Source organism: Lemur catta, chromosome 2, assembly GCF_020740605.2.
Source record: "Lemur catta isolate mLemCat1 chromosome 2, mLemCat1.pri, whole genome shotgun sequence".
NCBI lineage: Eukaryota > Metazoa > Chordata > Mammalia > Primates > Lemuridae > Lemur > Lemur catta.
The window spans coordinates 72,405,621-72,431,124 of NC_059129.1; the positions used below are offsets into that span (position 1 = coordinate 72,405,621).

General features: G+C 37.1%; 1 protein-coding gene across 1 annotated transcript in view; it reads right to left on the minus strand.

Annotated features, from left to right (window-relative positions):
- Positions 1-24,254, minus strand: part of LOC123632100 (collagen alpha-1(I) chain-like) — a 52,281-nt gene extending 28,027 nt beyond the window's left edge. The window contains exons 1-3 of the mRNA XM_045542220.1: positions 24,070-24,254; positions 23,157-23,979; positions 19,449-19,537 (exon numbers count right to left, since the gene is read on the minus strand). Of these exons, the coding sequence (XP_045398176.1) occupies positions 19,529-19,537; positions 23,157-23,979; positions 24,070-24,254 (1,017 nt within the window). The 3' untranslated portion in view covers positions 19,449-19,528. The remainder of the gene's footprint in view (positions 1-19,448; positions 19,538-23,156; positions 23,980-24,069) is intronic.
- Between the last annotated feature and the right edge of the window lie 1,250 nt (positions 24,255-25,504).

The following is a 25,504-nucleotide window of genomic DNA, read 5'->3' on the forward strand; positions in this document are numbered from 1 at the left end:
AGGATGGCCAGGAGACAATAGCAGCATTAGAAGGCCCTAGTTGAACAGAATATATAATTTCACTTAACAGCTGCTGAAGCTCATTAACTACGCTGGCATGAATGATTCTTTACAACTACAAAAAGAAAGAAAAACAGATAGCAGCCTACTTACAGATGCAGCATGAGCTGTCCCTTGTTTTCCAGCTTTCAAGAGAAGCAAAACATGTCTGCATAATAACTTTAACCTACAATTCAACACTATTTAAAAGTGTAGCTTGCCATAAGCTTAGAGAGATATTTTTGCACAACATTTTCAAAACCTCCACAATATTCTAGCAGAATTTTTGACTGTGGCTTGCTATTACCTGCTGACGAGTCAATCAGGCAGCAATGTAGCTGGCCCAGTCTCTCCAGGAACACACCACCATCCTTGCACTCAAACACTTCTTTCCAAACACACCCTGTACATCTTCATGTCCTCAACCTGAGGAAAGTATAGCTCAAATGCCTTCCACAACCCTTCCCGCTTAAATTGATGTCCTTTCTTATGTGATCTTTAGCACTTCTTATTTTTCACGTTAGATTCTCTGCCACTTACTAAGTGACCCTGAGCAAGTCACTTAGCCTTTCTGTGCCTCAGTTTCCTTATATGTAAAAATATGATAGCATCTACCTCACACCGCTATTGTGAGAATTAAATTATGACTAACACAAGTAAAGCACCTAGAACAGTGTCTGGCACATAGCACCCTCAATAAACGTCATTTAAAATTTCATTATGACTAAAACTCAGGACATGATGTACCATTATTGCTTATTTAAACATGCACATCGTCTACTCCATTTCAAGGAAAATTGTTTGAGGGCAACTACGGGCATCTAGGAGGTGTACAGGTAGGTACATATCAGCCTCCTTCCTTGCCCTCATTCCTCTTCCCCCCCCTTCTCCACTCTCCATCCTCCTCCAAACACACACATACTAAGGAGTACTGCTATGGTGGGGTCAGGTTTACCAACATTTTCTTGGCCGTTGGGTTGAGCTGAAGGTTCAAGAACACATAGACACGGTCATTATCCCATTTGCATAGAACTCCTTGTGGATGTTCTTCCACCCAAGAGTAAGAAGTAATGTGTCCAATTTTTTTAAGATAGGTTCTAATTTTTACCTCTTACCTATCTTCTCAGATAATCTCCCTTCTTCAAAATGTCTCATAAATAGAAGTGTCCAATATGGGGCTCTAGGCTGAGGGAGCGTGAAATAAATGATTCCAGCCCAATTCACTAGCATTCTATATAGGGGTTGGAGCAGATGCTCTACTTAGTGGTAAGATGTTATTTTGTTTGCTTTTCCTCTTCTCAGCATGTATTTCCCATGGAACCTTTTCACGGAGGGGTGCCTGGTCTCAGGTAATCCTGGGGCTCTGGTCCACAAAACAACATGTCATTCCTCTCTCATTTGCAACCACAGGTATCAAGGCTTTTTCAACTTTGTACCCTTCAGCCCTCAGCCCCTAACACTTGGTATTCTTTATATAAGTAGGCATTCAATATTTATTGAAGCAAGCCATTATTCACCTTTATAAAAAAAAATGTTACTAACATTCTGGTAGGGTCAGTCCCTATGATAGAGATTCTATCATTTAATTAAATTAAATTCAAAACTCAAAGAACATTTCATAATAACAAATACCAATCTAATGCCTATTAGGCAATTTCAACTGACTGTCACTATGACCTACAAGGCCCTACATTACCTAGGTTTTGCTTACCTCTCTGATTATTCTGTGCTATAATATTTTATAATTTTTGTTTGATTCAACTTCTGGTCATTTGCACTTGCTGCCCCCTCTGCCTGGAATGCTGCCTGGAATTTCATATGGTGGGGTCCTTCTCATGATTCCTGTCTCAGGACAAAAAAAGGTACCCATAGCAGGAAGACAGGCAAAAAGGAAATTCTTCCCCTGAGGAAATGACAAGTAGATTGAGTGGTAAAGCATGAGTGTGTATGCATATATAGTGCATGCATGAGTGTAGGTGTTTGGGGGTAGAGGTGAATAAAATGACAGCATCCAATCTATGCAAAGGGAAGAGATAAGGCAAAGGTTTCCAGGCATGAAGGAAAAGAACAAGGTTGTTTGAAGAATTACAAATCAGTGTGGCTGGAGCTTATGCTGGGGGACAGTAGATGGGGCATGAGCCAGATCACAAGGACCTCTTTAGAAGAGGCTCCGAAAGAGGGGCAGTACAGAATTTATACACATTAGCCCTTAAGTAATATCTTAACCTAAGACATAATAATTCTTCCTAAGGGAAAAAAAAAAATCCTTCTGCCTTCATTGGTATTCTCTTATTCTTCTTTAACCTAGAAATAATCAATAGTGCTAGAAAAGTGTTAGTCACCCTGGGACTTTTAAATTTCCTTCAGGAAAAGTGAGCTACCCGGTCCTGAGATTCAGGGGATGGGATTGCTTATACTAGGCCCCGGGAGCTTGTTTTCTAACCCTAACCTCTCCAGCACTAGTGCTACTGTTGTCTCAGGTGGTAAACTCAATGATTTTTTTAAGGTGATTTAATTACCATATTACACATATTCAATAAGAATTAAATTTGTACCAACAACCTGATTAGATTCTACTCTACACAAAAAGAACAGAGAAATTACACTTCAGCAAATTGCATTTTGATAAGTTTAATTTTAGTTTTAAAAAAGCCTTAAATTTTTAGAATGTTTAACAACTCATGATGATTTATTTTGAAATACTCAGAGATTTAGGGTCAAGGTATAAGAAATCAATAAAATCAAGACAGAATCTAAAGGTAAAACATAGAAAAGTAGATGATTACTTTAAGATACAGCTGAACATTATTTTATGAATTAACAATGTGTGAATTTCCTAATTTCTTATTCAATCTCTAATTGTCAGAACTTATTTTAAGTAAAATGTAGATTTACTGGGCTAAGAGAGTAGAATGAGAATTGGGGAAAGACAACTATATATCTGATATTGCCAAGAAAGTCAATGAAAGCATTTGAAAAAGAAAAATGTTTGAAAATTAAATTTTCTAGAAGAGTATTCAATAAAGATTATAATTACAAAGAAAATTTTAATCTAACAGGATAATTAAAGAATAAGGAATTTATCAAAATCACTTCCTTAATATGCACCTTAAAAGACCTATTATGTACAAAACATGAATATGCACACATTCTGCAAATAAATATATTTCTACTGACTGGGAATCATGACTGCAAGTGCTACTGTTTTATGGCATTGAGACATTTATTTATATGTTTAACTGCATTGTGGTTCTTTAGCTTTTACATAAATTTTCCTTCATTTATAGGATTTGGTATAAGCATTTGCTCTTTTCAAGAGTTTAATTCTTTAGCTGAAAAACAACAAATCCAAAATTCAGAAATGGTGGTCAGGCCATACAAGGAGGCGCACTGAGAACAAAGAGCTGATGTTACATTAGCACACTGTTAAACATTTATATTTTCCAACACACTTTCCAGTAAGGTATGTCACATCCTGAGATCTCATGGCACCATTTTTGAAATGAGAGCTGTGGAGAGATTCTGATATTACTCAGAGTTGTGAAGTTACCTGATTTAGTTCCTTCATTAATTTCTCTAACCATGTGGGGCACTGAAGTCTGTGGGGATAGTACATTCAGCTTTAGTGTTTGTGCCAAATGAATCCCCAATCCACTTTGTTTTAATTTGCATCAAAAAACCTCCACACTCAAAGTACTGCAATCATTAAGCTTATATAACAATTAGATATACAAATTAGGAACTTGCCCACCACATTCACACTGCAGATTTAAAAAGTGTATTAGTATTAGTGAGAGATATTTGTCCATACATTACAACTGAAGAAGCCAATTAAAGAATATTTAATTTAATTCATTGACTATTATTTCTAATAATAAGCACATTCAGAAGATACGATTTTTAAAATTTCATTTATGGACCTTTATTAATTTTATTAATGGCCTTTTGCCATTAATAAAATTTTATTCCACTAAGAGGAGTAAAATGAAGAGGAAAAATAATAATCATAAAAAACTCAATCTCAAATGATTCAACAGCTTAGTTTTATATTTGCTTGGCAGTACACACAAAACAACTATATTATGCACTAGCAAATATATCTTCCATGTCTGTTTAGAATCCTTATTCTGGTATAGTACTATGCAAAGAAAGTCTACATTATTTTAGTGAGATAGTTCACTAGGAACCATCTTTAAGATTTCAGTAAGTCACTTCAAAAATTAGAGAAATAATCAACTTCCTGTTACTCTTCTGATACAGGAAAACAACTGGCAACTTTGAAGTAGTGTTATTAAGCCACCAAAACCTGACACCACTCAGGAAAACTTTCCCCAAATGGTAATATTTAGCTAAAATCTTAGTGAAAGAAACAAGGCAATTCTGATGACAATCTGCGCAGAGATAGGTTTTGCAGGTCTAAATACCAATGTCCACCCAACTGCCTTCACACACAGCTCCCTGGTCTCCACAGTCCTTGAGCCTGGTTTTAGTTATTCTGGAGTAGAGGAAAGGCTTCACACATGTGTGATATTTATAGACAGCATCACTACAAAATGGAGTACAGGTTCAAATCAGAGTTTTAAGGTCAGGAAGAGCAAGTATCATTTAAATGAATCACCACTGCCACTTTTAGAAGCTCATAACTTCCTTTAGAAATCTCCACTTAAAAGATGTGCCAATTTTTATTTTGGCAAATCATGAATAAAAACTAAATGTACAGTAGTTAAGAAGATTACTCAGTGTGGTGCTATTTTTTAAACATTACTAACTTCACAGCAATACTCAGTTACATTTATCTAGCACACAGTTTACAGTGTTTTATTCTCAATAATGGACCTACTATAGTCTATTTTAAGAATTGTATGTTCTAGTTCATATTTGATATTTTATTATGCAGATATGAATGTGAAATTTTAAAAATTATATTAAGAAAAAAACACACGAAAGCAATTAGTGATAGATCTTCTAATTTATGTTAAATATTAATTTATCTTACTTAAGTGCATGATAACTTTGTCCATGTAGTTGTAGAAATATAATCGTGTACATTTTTGAAGTTAGAGATTTTTGTAAAATAAAAAAATTGCATCCAGATCTTATTCAACTATAAATAGCACACTGTTGATATTATTTTAAAATAGCATTTTAGATTATTACTGTGGAAACATGAGGCACAAGACATAATAAATAATAGGTATTAATTTTAAAACTACCCACAATGGCTTACGGAGGTTTGTGTTTGTTGGTTTAAGAATATTTAAGAATGTTGTAATCTTTACAAATTAAAAAAATTCCAATAACTATTTACATAAAGAAAATAACCAGAGGTGGAAAATGGAAAATTTAGATGGCAGTGGGGTGAGGGAAGGGATGTGAAACAACACAGGGGGAGAATCTAAAGGAAGTGAAGGTCAAAGAATTAGGAAAAGTTTATCCATTTTGTCAAACTTGTAGTTATTTACCTAGAAAATATGGTTGGGTTCCCTGGGACACAGCTGAGCTATTTGCTGTAAGTGTTTTCAGTTTACTTATTAAAACAGGCCCCATTCTCAATTCCAGACCCCAGGGCCTATCAGACCCCCCCACACCATCTCGCATTTCAGGGGCAGTTGACTAATCTCTCAAGGCCCGGCATGACTAATTGAGTTTTTTCACTTGATGGCTTTATGTATGAGGGAAACTTAAAGGCACTTCTACACATCTCTCTCTCTATCCCAGGTAACAAAATGCCCACCATTTTAAATAGTGGTATGATCACACTGTTTCAGTATTACCTTTTATCAACATTATCAGTAGGTATTGAACAGAAAACAGAAGCTATAATTTCTACATTAATGAAAATACTACACATTTAGAAAATACTGCATTTTGGAGAACAAAGAATGTCAGTTTTCTTTTTAAAGTGTCTTATTTCTACTACCTTAAATGAATAAATACTCATATTAAAAAATTTGCTATAAGAAAAATATAGATTTATAAAAAAAGGACAAATTAGAAATTAGGTCCTTCATAGAAATCCACCATAAGATTCTGAATCTTAAATGGCCTCATATACTTAGGATAGAATTTGTTGCATTTATTACTTTTAAGAGACGTGAGTTATTACATAAAGCAAAGTTCAATAGAACGAAGACAATATCAACAAATGTCTAAAATACCCTAATAAGCTAAAATAAGAACAAATAGATTTTACAAATAAGAGTTAGTCAATATTAGTTTATTTTAGATACTTCATTAAGTTGAAAACTGTTACCTTATTACTTAAAGACTGACGCTATAAGGAAATTAAAAAAGGCTTAATCCAAGCAATGTTAAAGTGAATTAATGCTTCACTTCGGCCTTTACTTTTTTTCTTTCCAAATAATTTTGATCTCATTAATGGAAATTTTGTGAATGGCTCTAAAAAACACCTATTTTGAAACTGCAGACAAGTACAAACAGCGAGACAAATCACTTTGTAGAATGATTTCTGAAATATTTTCCTACCGCACTTTAAAAAAAAACAATAAAAATACTACAATATATTTTCTCACTTCTCTCAGGCATACTTTATCTTATTTTTGATGCTGCAAATTCTATAAACACACAGAACACCTCTGCTCCTGCCCTGCTGAAGTCTCCTAAAAATGTCCAGAGATGGTTTAAAAGTAATTTGATTTATACTATTTTTACGCAAGCTTTATAAAAATGTATCAAAGAGAAAGCAAGGTATTCCGTTTTAGTAAACAAGATAATTGCTCCTAAAGTGGCTCCTTGAAGTCCGAGGCAGTAGGCAGCTGCAAACATCCGACTGAAAGCCCATCTGTGGCTTCACAGCTTCCAGTCGAGGATGTTTACAGTCGCTCACTGTCAACAGTGATATACCTTCTTTAGCTTTCTGTTTGGTTAACCTGAAGAAGGGTCCCCAGCAGGTGTTTCTAAGATGTACAAGCAACAATTTTGTAAATTATTAAAGCCTCATTCAAACAGAAATATTCTAGAAAATGTCTCAAAGTCAAAACAAACAAGAAGCTTCATGGATGTCTATTATTCATCAACCAAGATTCTATAAAATTTTGTGATATACTAAGACAACATATGCAAATGGATTTCATCCATTACTGTTGGCCACAGAAATAAACAGCCAAGTGGCCAGGTTACTTAATATGACTCAAACACACATTATGTGATTAAAAATCTTTCTTTAAGCAAAATGGCCAAACATAGAAGCTTTATTATCTTAACAGTATAAAGCACATATTTAACATTAAATACTACAATTAGTGAACTTAGACTGAAATGAACATACAAGAGATCTATTTGGAAAGTTATACACTCTGACAAAAAAAAAAAAAAAAGACTTACAAGCTGCTTTTATCCATCACTTTTGTTCTAAAATCTGCTCCCAGGGAGGACTTGTACAGTCAGCTGAATTTTTAAAGAGTAAGCAACAATCAGGAGAAAAACAGAAAAGAATAACGAGGTATATCACAGGCATATATCAGTTTGTGGATCAAAGTTTCCCACTGGAAAAACACAGAACCTATCACTGGGAACAGAGTGACGCACATTAACTCCAAATTTGAATGTTTTGAATTCCACTCCCATTCTCTTATGAAAATAAATGAGGAAAACTGAAGGTTAAGCTCTATCAGTCACTACTTTCCTGAAGTAATCCAAAACCATTCTGAGTCTAGTGAAAGATTAAGTTGATACAGAAAAGAGGGTGTGCCTTTCCCTGAGATTTGTTTTTAGATGAAGTTACCATAGGTTCTTAAATTGCAGAAGTCTTAGTAGTTTGTGATACCAAACCCAAAACAAAAACAAAATCCACACCAAACAGCATCATGTTTACTGAAAGTTACAAATGTGAAGAGCTCCATAAATTACTTTTTCAAAGCAAAGTGTAACTCTATCCCATTAAGGTTAAGAAAGTTAATCTTTGAGGCAGCAGGTGAAAACAAGTTGAATTATGTTGTGGCCTTTTTCTTTATTAACTAAGGACTTTGAACTATTAAAACTTCCTAGGGAACCACATTTTCTGAATGGGTCAAGTCACATAGGGGAACAAAGCAAACTTTATCAGTGCTGTGCAATTCTACATTCCAGAAATTCTTAGTACTTGGCATGCATATACCACTGCTGACTAGTGCTTGAGTCAATCCACCAAACTCAGCTAAGGCTACCAACCTTGTGAACTTCTCACCAAGACATCCACTTCTTTTAAGTTCACCACGAATAGACAGGCAGGGTACTCTTTAATTAAAACAGATAAATACCAAGCCTTACACCCCGTGCAGACATTGTATACCAGTAACTGTTTACAGAAAGAAAATATTCTTATTCTTACTCCCATAAATTTTTCTCAAAGTGACAGATCCCCTACTTGCCGTGGAATCTTAGTACTTTTAAATAACTGTAAAAAAAATAAATTAAGAAAAGAAAAACAGAAAGTGATGACTATTTACTTAATATGTAAGTAGTACTTAATACGTTTGCTTATATACTAAGCAACCTTAAAAAACAAATAATTCACTCAGTATGTGGAAGAGATATCAAATCTTAGCTCAACTTTAAAAATCCAGCCTTTTGCTCAGAACATTATGAATAAACATAAAAAATTCTCCAAACAAAGCACGAAAGACCGTAAGATCTTAGTTAGAAGAGTTCATAAATGGAAAAGCATTTAACAAGCATTGGCATAGTACTTTATTGCCTGTATGTATGGGCTTGATTTTTAGCAAGATAACTAGATGAAAGCTATGTGAATTTATTCCAATAAGATGCCAAACAATTTTGCCAGGTTAAGTGCTATTTAGTTTTCTCAACTGTTTGCTTGTTTTTCGGTGATTGAGCAGTACAGGTCCCACTTGGAACAGTGATTCTCTGAGTGAGACGGTGGCAACAGAATGACCAGGACAGCTGCTTCCAACCCCTCATACTTGGACTGCCTTGGCCCCATCCACTCTGCAATTTTTATTCAGTAGATGGGAAGGTTGCTGGGTATATGAATTTTGCAAAAGCTATCAAATGATTTTGCTATACCTTCCTGGCACAGAACTACTTATTCAGAAGGATTGAACTAAATTAAGTTTGCTTAAGACTAAAAACTCATCCCACGACCTGATAAATGTAACCAGTAAATCCATTAAAAAAATCATAAATTAAAAACAATTATGGCATAATAAGATACAACTGTGGTCAATGCATTAGACCCTGATTTTCTTATATAATCCTGGAAATGCCCATAGAAAATGACTTATCTAGTTCAAAACCATAAGAATCCTGGCTGCTTTAGCCCATTAGACAAAGTCCCTAAAAGTCTTCTCACCCAAAAGTACGGCTCTGGATGTCTGTACCCTGGACAGATTTTATAATCTTCCCCACATCAGGTTTTTTTTTTTTTTAACTATTTGAATTATTAATTCCTTCTGGTGATGGAGAGTTTAGGAGCAGCTCCAGATAAAGTTTAAAACTTTTTCCTGGCTACCCTAAACTTCAATCTTGAACCTTCTCAATTGAATTTATAATCATGTATTTTCTCTAGGCTATGCATAACTAAAAATACCTTAAAATATTATAGCCTCCCAAGTTCCCCCATCTTCCCTCCATTTACCTACCCAATTCTCTGAATTTTAAAATATCAGCATCTTTAAATTGAATGGTGAGATTTTGGCACTTAGCAGGTGGTGAAAGTTTCCACTGCTAGCTCACTCCATCTATCCATCCACCCATTCATCCTCACTCCTCTTTGGCCATAGAAATGCAAAAGTTCATGTAGGGGTGACCCTGCCCACTTAAAAAACTAGAGATGCTTTTCCCTTCTTTCTCCTCCCATGTCCATCTAACCTCCATGCCCTCTGGCTTTTAAGTGTTTGCACTGGCACTCTAGGAATGTACATGTTCTGTGTCAACAGGGCCCAGAGCCCAGGCTCTGCATCTTTCTACCCTCTATCTCTCTGAGGCCCTAGGGTCCTGGGTATTGGCATTAATAGTATTGGCATTCAGCCCCTGTCCTGTTACTTTAGAAAACACACCTAAAAACAAGAAACAGAAGTAGTCTCCACCTCCTTTTGTAGACACATGCATAGAACTAATCTGAAATGGAAGTAACCTAAATGTATAAACAAAATTCTCCCCTCTTAAAATTAATCTTCACCTTCTCTGATTCATTATTTTATACTTGGTAGTTAACACTCTTTTCAGCCTAATTCAAGGACTTCTAATTTTCATTATATTTCTTGCTAATGACAATAATGACAAATCTTCCTTTGCTTTTTTTTGTAATTAATATAAATACAGACCTACTTGGTCCTTTCATAATGAAAATGGAAGAAGACTGTAGGAATTTACTGGGAACAATTTCCCATGGATTGTGCAAACATGCAAGATTAAGAAATTCAAATTCTAGAAAGAAAAGCATTATCTTGGACAGTATAGAGCTCATAGCTATTAAGAATAAAATCTCTTCTACTCTAGAAATGAATATAAATATTTTTGTTCAATTAGCATTCTCTAATAAAATGATAGTGAAAAATAAATTGAGAATTAAGCTAAAGTATATATATTCAAGTTTATAGCATTAATTTTGACACAACCTCAACTAAGTATTTGTTGTATGCCAAACAATGGTACGTACAATCTCATTTCATCCTTGCTACAACAGGATAAAGCATCTATAATCATCACCATCACATAAACCAGGACACCAGGTTTGGAGGGGTGAAATCACATTCACCACTCACTTTTCTACTCTGATTCGTTGTTTATTGTAAGCTTTTCTGAATCAGGCAGGGGAAGGTATGAATAAGTAGGAGATAGGTCAATAAAAATTATGTTTTCATTGTAAATTGGACATAAAAAGTTAGCAAATGAAAAAACTTAGGAGAGTAGAATCAAATATCCAGATTCTTTGGTGATAAAAGTATTCATTCAGTCACTCATTCATTCATCTTATTTACATACATTTCCCAAACTTCCTTTTAAGGTAATAGTGATTGACTATCAAAGCCAGGGTTCCCCAGACAGGCGCTCTCAAAGCTTATCAGAGACCTTTTTTGTTGCTATCACTCTACTTTCTCTCTCCCAACCCCTTTGTGCAGGAAGCCCCTCCTCTCCTGCTTTGGCTGGCATTCTCACTAGGGAGGTGGATTCCAGAGGGTCAGGGCATCCCATCCTCCAGGCTAATAAGGGACTTTCCACCCCACTCCTCCCATCCCAGCTCCTTTCCTTCCCTTAGGCACCTACTCAGCAATTCCTGGGCACCCTCCCTCAGACACCTGCTGGCTCAGCTCTTCCCTCTTCTGGGGCTCCTGCTCCTTTGGACTCCTTTCACAAAGAAATACCCTCCCAGGTTCGTTGAAATAGAACTTATTTCTAAAGGGACATTAGGTGAATTTATGATGAATTTCATTATAATGATTGCATAGCAGAATTCAGAATTCAAAGAGCTTTTTTAAAAAAATCAAAGCTATTAAATTCCCCGAAAAATAAAAATTGAATGTGATTTAGAGTAATGAGAAATTATTTCAGAGGAAAACGATTTGATAATAGAAACTACATTTTAAAATAATTGTTTTTTTGTTTATAAATGTCACAATTGAAAAAACCCATTTCTAATTTAGGTCAACTGTACATAGTTGATATGTCTATCAATATTTTAAGCAGGTTAAGTGATTTTGGTGCGTTTAAGAAAGATCAGAAAGTAATCTGCTACTTCATTATTTTAAATTTTAGAAAGCATTTCTAAAGCCAAGGTTTGTTTAGCCTTTTATTAATCATTCTGTATAAAACAATAATAATCACCATAAAAAACAGCCAGATTTCTGACACACTTAGAAACTGACCCATTCTGAAATTATGTAATCATCAGAACAAGTTTACAAAGCTAAACAATGACAAACAACATTAGATACTCCATCAAGTTAAAGTCAAGAAAAAAAACTTTATCTACGATATAATTACCATATTAAAAATTTCTGATTTTTTTCTACTTTTCTGTATTTTATAAATTTTCTTTAATGTGAATACTTTAATACAAATATGTAGAAACAAATGACCCATTTCAGACATAAGAAATAATATCTTTCATATCTCAAGAGTAATGTAGGCTGTACCTGGACATTTCTTATGAACAGTTCTCTATTTAGGTAAATCTTTGGAAGGACAGAAGACTGCATAAGCATCTTCCCTGAAGGCCACGATTCTGTCCCAAGCACTGTTTGTTGTATCTACTGCAGTATCCCATAATGTGCCGTGCACACAGTACATGTTCAGTATACACTGGCTGAATCTTTAAGATGCAGATGAGAAGATTCTTAAAACACACCTATTTATAATTATTCAGCATCTTTCTTTTGAAAATTTAAAATCTCATAGCTTTCTAAAAGTGCATTTTTCTTCCCTTTAAAAAGTGATGAAACAGAAACAAAAGTTAATAATTGGTCCAAGTTTAGAATCAGAGCCATAATATGAAGATGTGGTTCCTCATCCTGTGGTCTATGAGAACTCTTTTGAGACCAGCCGATGTTTCTGCCAAGGTGGGAAGACATAGAGTGCTAGGCTGTTCCGATAGTGACTGGCAGGTACAGGCTTCTTACCCTCAATGAGCCTGTTTTCTCCATGAATGGAAACTAGATACCTATACCTCACAGAGCGTTTGACAAGTGACTGAGGTATGTACAAGAAAGTACCATATACACATTAGTTATTTTTCCTTATGATTACCTTCTGATTATGAACATGCTAGGGCAGATTAAACAGAACAATGTCTACTAATGGAAATGAACTACTAAAATGTTATTTGGCCTTTTAAACTAGTTACATGATTTCATTTGACCTCACTGGACATCTATTTCTTCAACTATAATAAGAGGGTTAATCAGATTCTCTCAAAAATCCTTCCAGCTATAAAATCCCATGACTCTAATTCCTTTATAGCTTGAATTTATGAGGTAGAGTGGGAATTGGAGTGAGGGAGGGTTGGAAGAACTTTTTAAAAAATTAAACATAACAAATCATGGAAACAGATTTCATTTAACCAGTGTGATTTTTCTTAATACAAAGAACCACCAATTACCCTGAATTCATTCAACATCACTTCCCACACCCACACATTTTTAAAAATAGGACCACAGAATAGTTTGAGAGTATATTTACAGACACAGTAGACAGTAGCCAGCTTATAAAACTTTCTACAGAAGAACTTAATTGTCTGGAATACCGTTTGGCACGGAAAGCCGCAAAAGAAAAGAGGTTCATACACTTTATACCTATGGCAAACAGTGACATAACATACAGAATATTGGGACAAAAATTCTTATTCAGAGTATAATCTTTAAATCAGGTTCCAATACCTCTATAACATTCTGTAAGAGAATGGGCAACTTAACTTGAAATAAGCTCTCTTCACCTCAAAATCAAAGATATCTTTAGCAGAGTTTTACTGCAACTTAGTATTTGACTTAAACTATTTTGGGCTATCAGCAGCTCAGTTGCTCACATAAAAATATTCTAGATTTTCAACAAAATAACTGTAAACTCCTCAGATAAAAACAACACTTCAAAGAATAGTTATTAAAAAACTCATGATTGCCTTCTACTGTATTAATTAATATGTACTCACAGCAGGTTTGTGCTAAATTTGAACGACTGGGGATGACTGATGATGGAAATACAGTGTGACCGGGCCTAACTTCATTTGCAAAGGTAAGCATTAAAAGTGGAGGTAAAAAAGTTCAGGTCAGCCAGACAGGGCAGGAACAGAAGTAATAGCAAGGAACCACCAACTCCTGTTTCGCTTCTCTTGCCTCCGGGGAGGAAAGACAGTCTGAGAAAGCATGGGATGGTTTCCACTAGCTTCTAGGCTCAGGTTGCATTTCTGCCTAATTCTAGAAAACCTTGGTGTGGTGGCAATCTAGGACGCACAAATGAGGAAAACAATGAAGGAAAAGAAAACTTTCTGATTACAGAAGAGGATGAACAAGTGGGGGAAAAATGTATAAATGAAAAAAGAACAAATAAGATAGAAAAGCTCCCTTTCTCCCTTTCCAGTTCCTAACTTATTAGTGATTCCTCAAGTGTTTGAGCAGCATATTATTGCCATGCATCGATCAAGAAAAAAATCTTTAGTTTATTTTGTTTCACAGATGGGGATCTAACCAAACCTGATAAGATCATGCGTCTCCACCTAAGAAATGAACAACTATTTTAAAATAAATTTCTTCAAATCAACAATTTTACCATTTAGATTAGCTCAACATTTTGTTATTCAAACTGAGTGTTTTTCATAAATGCTAATGAATAATCTACCTTTTCTACAGAGAGCTGGATAAAAAGAGAGCATTCAGGGGGCAATAAAATTTTCAGAATGTTTAAGATTGACCATTTATCTTTGATTTTCTAGAAGGCTTATAATTTCAATTATTCTGTCCCAATATAATCATAACTCAGTAGAAAATACTTTCAGACCTGTGATATGACCAAGAAAAGTCATTACAGATGATTTAAGCAGCATCCAAAAAATCCTAAATTCACAAAAGAATTCTTATTCTAAACTTAGCTTTATGTTCCCTGGAATAAAAATGCCACACTTTGATTTTACCTAAATTATCTCAAGAAAAGAAGACTTATATATAAGAAGAATACTTTAAACTCACTTTTGAAAAAAAATCTCACTGATGAAATAAACTATCCTAATTTAGAGTCTTTGCAACATTAATTCAAAAAAATTACCACACTGGTTAGGATTCTAAAGCACGCAAGTCTTAGCTTTTCTTTTTATTTTTTCTTTCTCTCCAAAGCTATTCTTAAAATTGCCTCTGGTATTTTCAAAATGTGCTCAGAAGTCCTAGGGCTCTGGCAGTTTTTTAACTAATAAAATAAACATAGCAATCCAGTACCTGCAGTTCTGCTAACAGTATTGTTTGTATTATAAGCCCCGTCCACAAAGGCTACAGAGAAAAATAACCAGTATAAACAAACATTACTTAGATACCAGTGGCATCTTAAAGCAGCACACCCAATTCTCAAAATGCAAAAGGAAGAAATTTTCCACTCCCACGATGCCACGCACAACTCCCTGGTGAAGCACATATCAGGCAAAAGAGAGTGACATTGCCTCTGTTACTGTGAAGATGGGGAGGAGGTGTGGGTGTGAAGCAAATCAGTAATTGTCTCCCTTTACTTTTTTACCATCTTTTTCCCCCTCAATATATCGCTTCTTTTCCATGATGTCTTTCTCCTTTCTCCATAGTTCCTACTTTTAGCTTCTTCCATCCAATTCCAACAGAAAAGATAGCTTTGTCCTTGAATTCTGTTGCTTAACATCAATCTCTAAATTTCATACAACACACATACATAAACACTACTGGATAATATTTTCAAAGGAATACCAAAAGGGCAAGGAGGAAGATAAAGTTAAGGCTGGAGAAGAAAATCCTCCACAGTTTTTGCAATGCCCAAGCTTCCAGCTGAGAAAGATGTTAAACCCTCCAGGGGCAAAAAAAAAAAAAAAAAGCCTGAGTCAGCCAAGAAATGCTAGGAGGAGGTAAGACATAAAGGTTCACAGCAGCCCTGTGAGAATCACATGAGCCAGTATGGCCACCTCACCAGCTGAACAGGCAGCTGAAACCCGAGGAGTGTCTCCTCTCTCTAAGTTTGCCCTTTGCTTCTAGAGCCCAAAGACTTAAAATTGAGGAAGGAGGGCATGTTGCTCTTTCAGACTGGGCCCAGCTGGTCCTTTCTGAGTAGACTTGTCTTTCGAAAACTCTTGCACATCTTTCTGTTGCTTCTTAGTACTACTGTTAAGTTATCCACTCTGCCTATACTTATCAGTCTTCCCCTATTTAGGGATCAACCACAAAATAAAACTCTTCTGTTAGTTTTCTCAATTGGAAAATGAAGATAATTGTAACTACAGAATTAAGAGGATTAAATAAGCTAATATTCATAAAGAGGACATGAAACATGTCCCAGTGTTTGGAACATAAAAGTATAACAATTTGTTAAATAAAATGAAAACAAACCATCTTTCAATACATATATCCAGATTCAAATGACAATAAGCACTTTACAATAGCAAAAGAGACTTCAAACAGAAAACAACAGCAAATGTATTAACTTTGTCACTGTATCATCCATCAGTCCAGTAGAATTACCAAGCGTTGACAAAGATTTCCTAAGGAAGCAGGCTTTATCTAAAACTTCTGTATATAGCCAATTCTGGTCCTGAAACACTAAGTATTAAGTAAGAAATACATCTATTTATCTGCCGAAACCACATCTTACAAAATGGAAGTGTAAGAGTTCCCCTTCACTATAGGACATCCTGTATCCCACTACTGTGCAACTGCAGTCATTTGCATTCTTTTAGTATTATTGAGAAAACATTATTTAAAATGTTCCACTGTATATTCTAAAAAAAAAGGATAGATTTAAGATGTTCCACTGTATATTCTAAAAACAGGATAGCCTTTGAAGTTAAATATTTGTGAGAAACAAACTTATTTTCATTTGAGTTAGGGCTATAATGAAATGAAAAGGGCAGCTGTAATGAGAACAGAAAAAGAAGAAAAAAGCTAGGACAATATTGAAGGAGAGATGATGATAAGAAAATGAGGACAAAGGGACTATTTACCATGCTTGTAATGTATGGATAAGTAAATGATATAATGACATCAAATCTTATTATAAACAGAGAGCAGAATGTATGTTGAATATGGACCTATTTGGGAAATATAAAATTACCCAATGAAAATGAAAACTCTGGTTTAAACTTTAATTTTCCTATTTAAAAACTATTTTTAAGGTAAAAATGTCCCAAAAACATGTCTGAAGTTTCAAAGATAAGTTACCAGAAATTAGCAATTACATGTTTTTATTTTTATATCAAAATTTAACAAAGAGGTTAGCTACTTTTCCCTGGTCATTAGAAATATCAATTTAAAAACTTGTAAGACAGCTAACCATATTAAAAATTCTTCCCATAGACTGATTTCAAAAATTTAAGATCCAGAAATTTTTAAACATTTTAGCAGACATTCTCTAGGTGATAGTAATAAACTGTTAAGATTTTTAAAATAAATATATTTGAATTAAAAAAATATTTTGTTTATAATAAAATTCTACTCATAGCAATTCAAGGAACATAATTAAGAGTTTTTATTTAAAAATAGATAATTTAATCCTTGTTTAATAAAAAGTATTAGCACTGACAGTTTTAATCTACATAAATGCAACTGAAAGATTTCCAAAAATTTATGTTAAAAAAATATATAGTTTTGAAGTGTTAAGCTTTTCTAAATTTTAGCACTGTACCTTAAAGAGTTCTAACTGCTGCAGGAAGAAAAGTATGCTTCATTTAAGCAAGAAATTTCTATTACTTCTATATTAAGAAGCCACACCCCATACAACTAATGACAGGAAAGCATTTTAATTCAAACCTCTAACACTATGCAGCCTGAAGCAAAGTTAAAAAAAAGGCACAAAAATACAAGCACAACTCACATTTTCAGAGAAGAAAGGAAACTCTTGCTAAATAACTAGCAATTATGCTGAAGAATTTATATGCTAAGCACGAATGAATGTAAAAACACCAGAGCAGTCAACCATAGCTTTAGCACTTTGAGTATGATTAACAGAATGAAATTTCAAAGGTCAATTAAATGTCAACACACTTTAAAGGGATATTCTTAAGTCTGGTCAATGTATAACAGCACCTCATAATTCAGGAGTATCCTTAGTTTAAGTGTAATATGCACAAGTTACATGTACATATATATGCAGATTCACATCATGTCTCCAATCAATTATTACAGAAAGTCATCTAGCATCTACCCTAAAGTTTTGACTATGTTGATGTTTTCTAAGTTATGAAATGATTAAAAAGAAAACATAACTATATTCTTCTAGCACTAATGAAGAAGAAATGCAAAGTAAATTATAAATCCTTAAGACTAGGGTTTATCCAGTAGTTGATCCTATTTACCATACCATAGGAAGGCATTCCCAAGGATAATGCTTTATTGTCCATAATACGTATCATCCAGATACCTAACTCATGCCCCACTAATCTTCCCTGAATTCCTGTGGTTCAAGAGCTTGCCAGAGAAGGTACATGGCATTTAAAAATTTCCAAGTTTAGCATTAGAAATCTTTGGGATAGAATAAGTCCTGAAGACACTGAATGCCCATTACTGACACTTCCATCCAAAAACTCAATAAAAGCCTCAAATCTATCTCACATAAGCAAGGTCAAATTGTCCTAGAATCTCAGAATAAGAAATGACTGTCAAGATTATATGGCCCAATCTTCTCCATCAACAGATCAGGAAACAGATCCAGACAGGGCAACCTGGCTTGGCTCACATAGCTCCTCAGTAGAAGTCTTAAAACTCAGTGCTTTCTTTTCTGTTATCAAATCCATCACACATTGTTTTCTCCATTAAGACTTTAAGACCAGGTTATAACTGTGACCAAATAACTGTGGCTACCACTAGAATTCAGAGGAAGGTGAGATCTTTAAGTTAATGATCTAAGAAGCCTCCAAGAAGGAGTTGGAATTGAAGAATGAGTAGAATCTGGGTGGTTGGAAAGGAGGTATCACTAATGATGGAAGCAATATAGGCTAATGTATGGTGTCTGCCACATTCCTGGAACTAGGCAGAGAGAGTTTAGAGTAGGATGGGACCCTGGTTATAAGGTTACCTGATAAGCCAGGCAGAAGAGGTTCAATTTGATGGGGGAACAAATACAGAGCAATTAAAGTATTTTTATTTTAGAAAAGTGATGTGATGAACAAAAAGACTAACCTAGCAATAGGTGTGTAAGAGAGAATGGAGGTGAGGAGAGAAAAAGATTTGATGTGTTTCATAGGAGTCTATCTAATAAATTAATAATACTTTATAGGGCTATTGTAAGGAACAAGTGAGCTAATATGAGAGAAAGTATTTGACAAGTATAAGTAGCTCTAGAAAGTAAAGGATGTGTTAAAAGCCTAGGGGTAGAGGCCTCTCTGACCAGGTCTTGGTGACATGTATTTCTCTAGAAAAGCGAATTTGGAGTTGAACTCTGGATCTGTTCCTACAGGATCACAGATAGAAATCTCTTCCCCTCAATGGTTCCAAAAGCTAGATTCCAAGGGGAGAGATGACTGTTGCCATCCTTAAGCCCCTGCAAGGTTGAGGATCACTGATACTAAAATCCAAAAACAGGAGTAAAACTTTGAGGCAGACCACATAGTCAGTGTTTCTCTAAGTGAGTCAAGAAAGCATATAATTAAGTGCTAAATAAGGTAGTACAAGAAAGGAGGAGGACAGCAGAGACAGCACCTGAGCCAGGGAAGAATGTGATGAAACCCAAGTTATTAGCTGGTGCTGCAGTCAGCATCCGTCTCCTATCCCTTTTCCCTCTGCTCAACAATTACTACTTACTAATGAGACCTTCCATAGTGTCCAGAGCTACTTATCTCTTCCCATGTTGTCTTCCTCTCTTTTCCTTCTTCTACAGCAACTCACCAGGGCTAAAAAAGAAATTTGAAAAAGTTACTACAATAATCTAAAAGCCATATTGAATATATACTGTGTGAGTTATTAACTGATGGTGTTTTAATTGATAATCTCACATAATTTCCAAAACAAGTACCAAGTACCAAAACAAGAGGCAAGTACCATTATTCACATTTTCCAAATAAGAAAACTGAAGCTTAGGTCAAGAATACAGCTCAAGGCCACCCAGGCAGTAAATTGCAAAGCTAGGACTGGAATCAGGTCTGCTGACTCCTCAGCCTGTGCTTTGAATCTCTTTCCTAAACTGTTTTTGTAGAATACGTGTTCTCCTCTGTGCAAATTTGTTAGTTGAGCAGGTTTTTAAGAGGTTAGAGCAGTGTGTCTCAAGGTGTGGTCCTTAGACCCCTTGTATCAGAATCACTTAGAAAACTTCAAATTAAATGGCCTAACCATAACTATAATATTTCACTTGAGTGCTGTCTGATTTTTAAACTCATTTTTAAAATAGCATGAAATAAAAACCTTTCAGTTCAGTTGCCCTTTTTTTTCCCCCCAATAAGCATGAAAATTCTCACTTATATGCTGGGGTTTTTATGGATACAGAGGTTATGAGGAATTATATGAGTTTGTAGATGAAAGTTTTGATAATAGACACTAGGAGTGCCTGGGTTTAACATACACTTGCCTGTCAAGTTATCGTCTTTAGGACTGAAGTCTTTAAATGTGAGAACTAAAGGATATTGAGGGGACAATTCTCTACCCAGCATTCTTGTTCTGTTCTCTCTCAGGCCTTTTCAGTCTCTTAGGGTCCATTTCCAATCCTTTGCTTATCCTCCTAGTTGAAGAGAGAGAAGAGGCTGGGAATGGCACTCCCACAAATCACCAACAGGCTGGTGAGGATGGTGGGTGTATCCCATTAATAGGTGGGGTCTGTGAACTGTGGTCTCTTGAGCCTTGTGCACCTAAACAGACTTAACTCTGCTTGTAGGAGGTATACCATGTACTGATTTACCTGCAGAGACGTTTCATGAGGGGGTCCCTAGCCACAGGGCCCAACTAAGAGATGACACTAACATGTTTGGTGCTGTAGGGGAAGTGATCAGAGCAGTGAGCATCTGGGAGATTTTTTTAATGTTCCTAGAAGAAAGCAACACTGGCCATTACAACATTGGCAAGAAAACTCTTATAACACTAATTCTTAAAATTTAGTGTGATTAACTCTCACTTTGGAAGGAGCCTGTTGGAACACAGATTCTAGATTCTGCTAATAGAAATTCTGATTCTGTAAGTGTGAGAGGGGCCCAGGAGTTTTAAGTTTTCTAAGCGACTCTGATACAGGGGGTCTAAGGATCACACCTTGAGACACACTGCTCTAACCTCTTAAAAACTTGCCCAACTAACAAATTTGCACAGAGGAGAACACATATTTATTCTACAAAAACAGCTTGTTCAAATACCAGTGGCAGGTTTTAGGTTGAGTAGTCACTTTTTAATAAGGCTACTAGGCTTTCCAGAAGTTGCCAGGCTTACAAATGTTGAGGCTTTAGTATTTTCCTGATGTCACCAAATAACTATTACACAGGGCCCTCAGGAATAACATTATATCTCACTGCAGTCTACATTAGACCTCTTATACACCCAGTGCTTATCTAGAGTGAAGACCTTCTTAGCAAGATGCTATTTCCAGTGCTTAATTTACATTTGGTTTAAGATCGATGATAATTTTTCTCATTGCAGATTTAGTTGATTTCAAAAAGTACACTTTCCTTCATGCAACTGAACTGAAAGGTTTTTATTTCATGCTATTTTAAAAATGAGTTTACAAATTAGGCAGCACTCAAGTGAAATATTATAGTTATGATTAGGCCATTTAATTAGATATCCAATCACAATGCAAACAGCTACTATTTATTTAAGAAATATACCTTTTCAAACATTTCTGTTCTTCAAACAAAACTAGGTCATAAAATGTATTATGTTAAATCAATATTGCTATCTTTCTCCTAGAAACCCTATCACTTGCCTTTGTCTCTTTCCAAATGTGTGTCCCTATTTTAAAGTATAAACTTTCAGGCTAGATACTGGAACTAAGCTGTTTTTCTGCCAGTTCTTTTCTTCGATACCTTCTTTCTTTTCACTAAAGCATGATCATAATTCTCTTTGGGATGGACATGATGGATTTTTAAGTATTTCTCTGGTACTTTATTCAGCAATTTTTTTTAGTATCTATATTTATGCACTCATATATATTTTTTTTAAGTCAACTTTTGTTGCTATAAGCTCCATGAAAAGAGAAAATGCTCAGTGGGGCACCTGACATCTAGAAGGCACTCTCAGGAAATGGTGAGAAAACTAAAGGGCTCTGTCATTTACAGAATGGCGTAATTAATAATTTCTCCTGTATACACTACTGACAAAATATGCATGCAACATTTAAGAGAATTTTGGTTACAAAAAAATGTTTGATCTTACTTTTTATGGAAAAAATGCAGGTTATCATGATAACCAAAAGTTAACACTCCATTGTTTTGCAATACAACGTGTGATGACAATATTTCAATACCATTGCCTGACTAAACCTTTAACATTAATTATTTATAAAAATTATACATGCTACTAACACATCCCAACAAAGCAGATTATGTAAGTGAGCTGTCTTGGCGTCAGTGATACTGAACACAGTAGCTATTTTCAATCCTTCATTAAAATTAGATCAAGATGTACTTGAATTATGTGTTACTGTTCCTGTGAGGAAGATTTACATTAGTTTAAGATTTACTTTGGTTGTGACATTTTCTTTTCCTTCTTTGTCATAAAAGTACCCTCCTCCACTTCCTCACCCAAAAAAAGTTTTCAGTCGAAAAAAGCAATACAGAAAACAAAAACAAAAACACAAACACCTGCCCAGTTCACCCTCTCCTATGCATAATAAATGCCTTGTTCTCCCCCTAAACTGGGTTTGGAAGGGGCTGTTGGGGACACCTGCCACTTGACCGTCAGGCTTGGCTCTCTGTCCCCACCCTGGCCCCTAGGGCTCCAAATGGTAGAGCAAAGTAGACCAGTCTTAAGATTAGTAAAATAAGCAATAAGTAATTTATTTCTTACTAATGAAAGCCTCTAAATATTTCTGCTTTAAACCGCCAGACTTAAAAGTTACTTCTGAGTAGCACGAAAGGTGTATCCAGGCGCACGTAAACATATCCTGGTCTACAGCTACATAACTCGTGCACAAGCTGCGGCCCAACAAAAATCTCTAATGGAGATGTATTTTAAAAATTAGAAGACATCATAAATGACGTAGATGTAGCCCCACATATCACTCACGAGGAGATCTAAGTGGTTAAGTCACTCGTCCAAGGTCAAGCTGAGCCAGTTACGGGCAGAGCCGGTCCGCGACCTTCTAACCTTTCCACCCCTCTAACCCCCTTGCACAGGCTCCCGGTAGCACAGGCCCCATAAGGTTCCCACGGATACGGTTCACCAGTCAGTCGCTTGTTAATGCCTTTCAAGCTACCGCACTTTTATTTGTTCTCCCTGCCAGCTCCAAAAAGTATTAAAGGCTCTCTCCACCCATCCTCCCCAAGCCCAGGTGCCCCAAACCTCTCGAGCCCACCACGCCCAGAGCAGACTCACCCGCAGACAGGGGTGCCGGAACCCTCGGGCGGACTCCGGCCCTCCTCGCAGTCCTCGCCGGCCGCGCTGCGGCCCCGGCTGACGACGAGCCGAGAAAGTCACCCGCGGTGGCCGCGGACGCGAGGGGCGGGCCAAGCCGTGCCGCCCCGCCGAGGCGCCGCAAACTTTTCCCGGCTCGCAAGTTGCCGGGCTCGGCGGCCGCGGACCGACTTCCTTCTCCGGCCGCCGGAGCGAGGGGGCGCCCCTTCCCCGGGAGGGGGCTGGGCGAGCCGGGGGACGATCAAGTTGGGGTCCGGGGAGCGCAGGCGCCCCGCACTCTGAGACGCGCTGGGCCGAGCCGGCCGCATTGTCTCCCCGGCCTCGGACCCAGCCGGAGCGGAGTTGCAGTACCGAATTTGCCACCGCTTTTCGCCGCCGCCGCCCACCGTGTCCTTTGTGTGCCTCTCGAAGCCCTCGGGCCGCTTCGCCGCTCGCCTGACAGCTGGTGGGCTCACCACGCCGGTCCCGCGTCCTCTCGGCAGCCGCCAGCGCAGCCCGGCCCGGCCAGAGGAGGAGGGGACAAGAGGAGCGTTGACAGATGCTGTCTCGGAGCGGCCACCGCTGGGGAAAAACCGGGACTGCCTCCCGCAGCCGCTGCCGGCAACCAGCCCTGGCCCCGCACTCGCCCCCTAGACCCGGCCGGCGAGGAGACCCTGCCTCCGCGGCCGCCCGCGCAGGTCCGGTCCCGCGCCCGGTGCCCGGCTCCGCGGACCAGCGCGCTAGGTCAAGAATCCTGGGGAACCCGCTCCGCCCCCTGGCTCCAGCCCTCGCCAATGAGCTCGGCCTAAAGAGGGCAGTTCCGCCCAATCAGGTGTCGGAAAGCCCGGCCAGTCCCCGACAGTGTAGCCAATAGAACGCGCCTCCGGCAACACACCCGCCCTGATTCCCTAGGAACAAACCGCAGGGAGCCCAGCGGTGCGACCCTGATCCTGGCGCCCAGATCGAGTTAAGTCTGGCCTCAGCCGTGTCGCCAGGTCTGTCGAGGGAGGTTCGGTGTTTAAAGTACTGTAAGGAGTTGACGAAAATGGGAACGATGGACACACTACTTTTGTAGGTCATCTAAATCTCTACCCTCGATTTAAACGCGTTTCCTGGCCAAAGTTTGTGTATGAAAGAAAGCTGAACAAACACCCTGTAGCGCTATTAACTATTTAATTTAAGGCCTTTGCTTTTTGAACATTGCTTTGAGGTCTCTATCAGGCGGCGCTCAGATTGGTGCATTCACAGTCCTGAGCGTCTGTATTCTGAATAAATTTGCCAGAACATCAGGTATCTGAAACAGGTTAGTTTCTATACTGCTCTAAAACGCAGACTGTCACTGGTGCTGCCTTGTTTCCCTCTCCCCCCCAAGAATGAAAATGTAAGAATTCTTTATGTAAATCATCTTTACTGTGAATTTTATTTCTATAATAAAGTCACACAGAGTATCTTCTATATCAATCTTTTGATCACAGTACCTTGAACTCCTGGCCTCGAGCCTGGGCCTCCCAAAGTGCTGGGATTACAGGCTGGGATTACTGGCCACCACGCCTGGCCAGTACTTTGCAAATAATAGGCACTCTATAGTTATTTGTTTCTTTGATTTAAATAGGATTACTCATTTGTTATTGTTCAAATGAAGTTTATAAACTTTATTGAGTTCTTTACTGAAAGTGGACGACATCATGATGAAAATAGTATTTGGTGACACATATTTGCTTATCTTAAAATAAAATTATACTTATTTGTATTTTAAATAGTTGTCATGCTCAGTTTATTTCTTCTGGTAATAAACTTTGCATTTAAAAATTTTTGTACACATATGTCTCTTCTGCATCAATTATTTTGATAAATTTATTTTTTAAAGGATGATCTGGTTCATTGGATCATTGGATAATCCTATGAACCAAATGGAGAGAGAGAGGGAGGGAGGGAAGAAGGAAGGAAGGGAGGGGATATCAAACGAGAAAAAAAGCACTATATTACCACCTTGCTTTTGTGATTGAAACTCACCAGGCCTTACCACATTAGTTTCAGGGTATAACATGAGCCCTAAGACTAACTTTTGTCAAAAGATCCAGGTTCTGTATTGACCTTGAGCAAATCTCTTAGTAACTAACTCTGTTATACTAGGGCAATATGCCCAGTTCTGCCTGCCTCATGCCGTGCTGTAAGATCCAACCAAGATGTTGTGCCAGGTGTAAAGCAGTCTTCAATGTGCCATTATTATTGTCTGCTTTTCTACAGGCAAGTATCTTGATACTTGCCGATTAGCAGCTTGTTAATATTTCCTTTGCACGGTTTTTCCATCTGAAAATTTTTTTGATCCT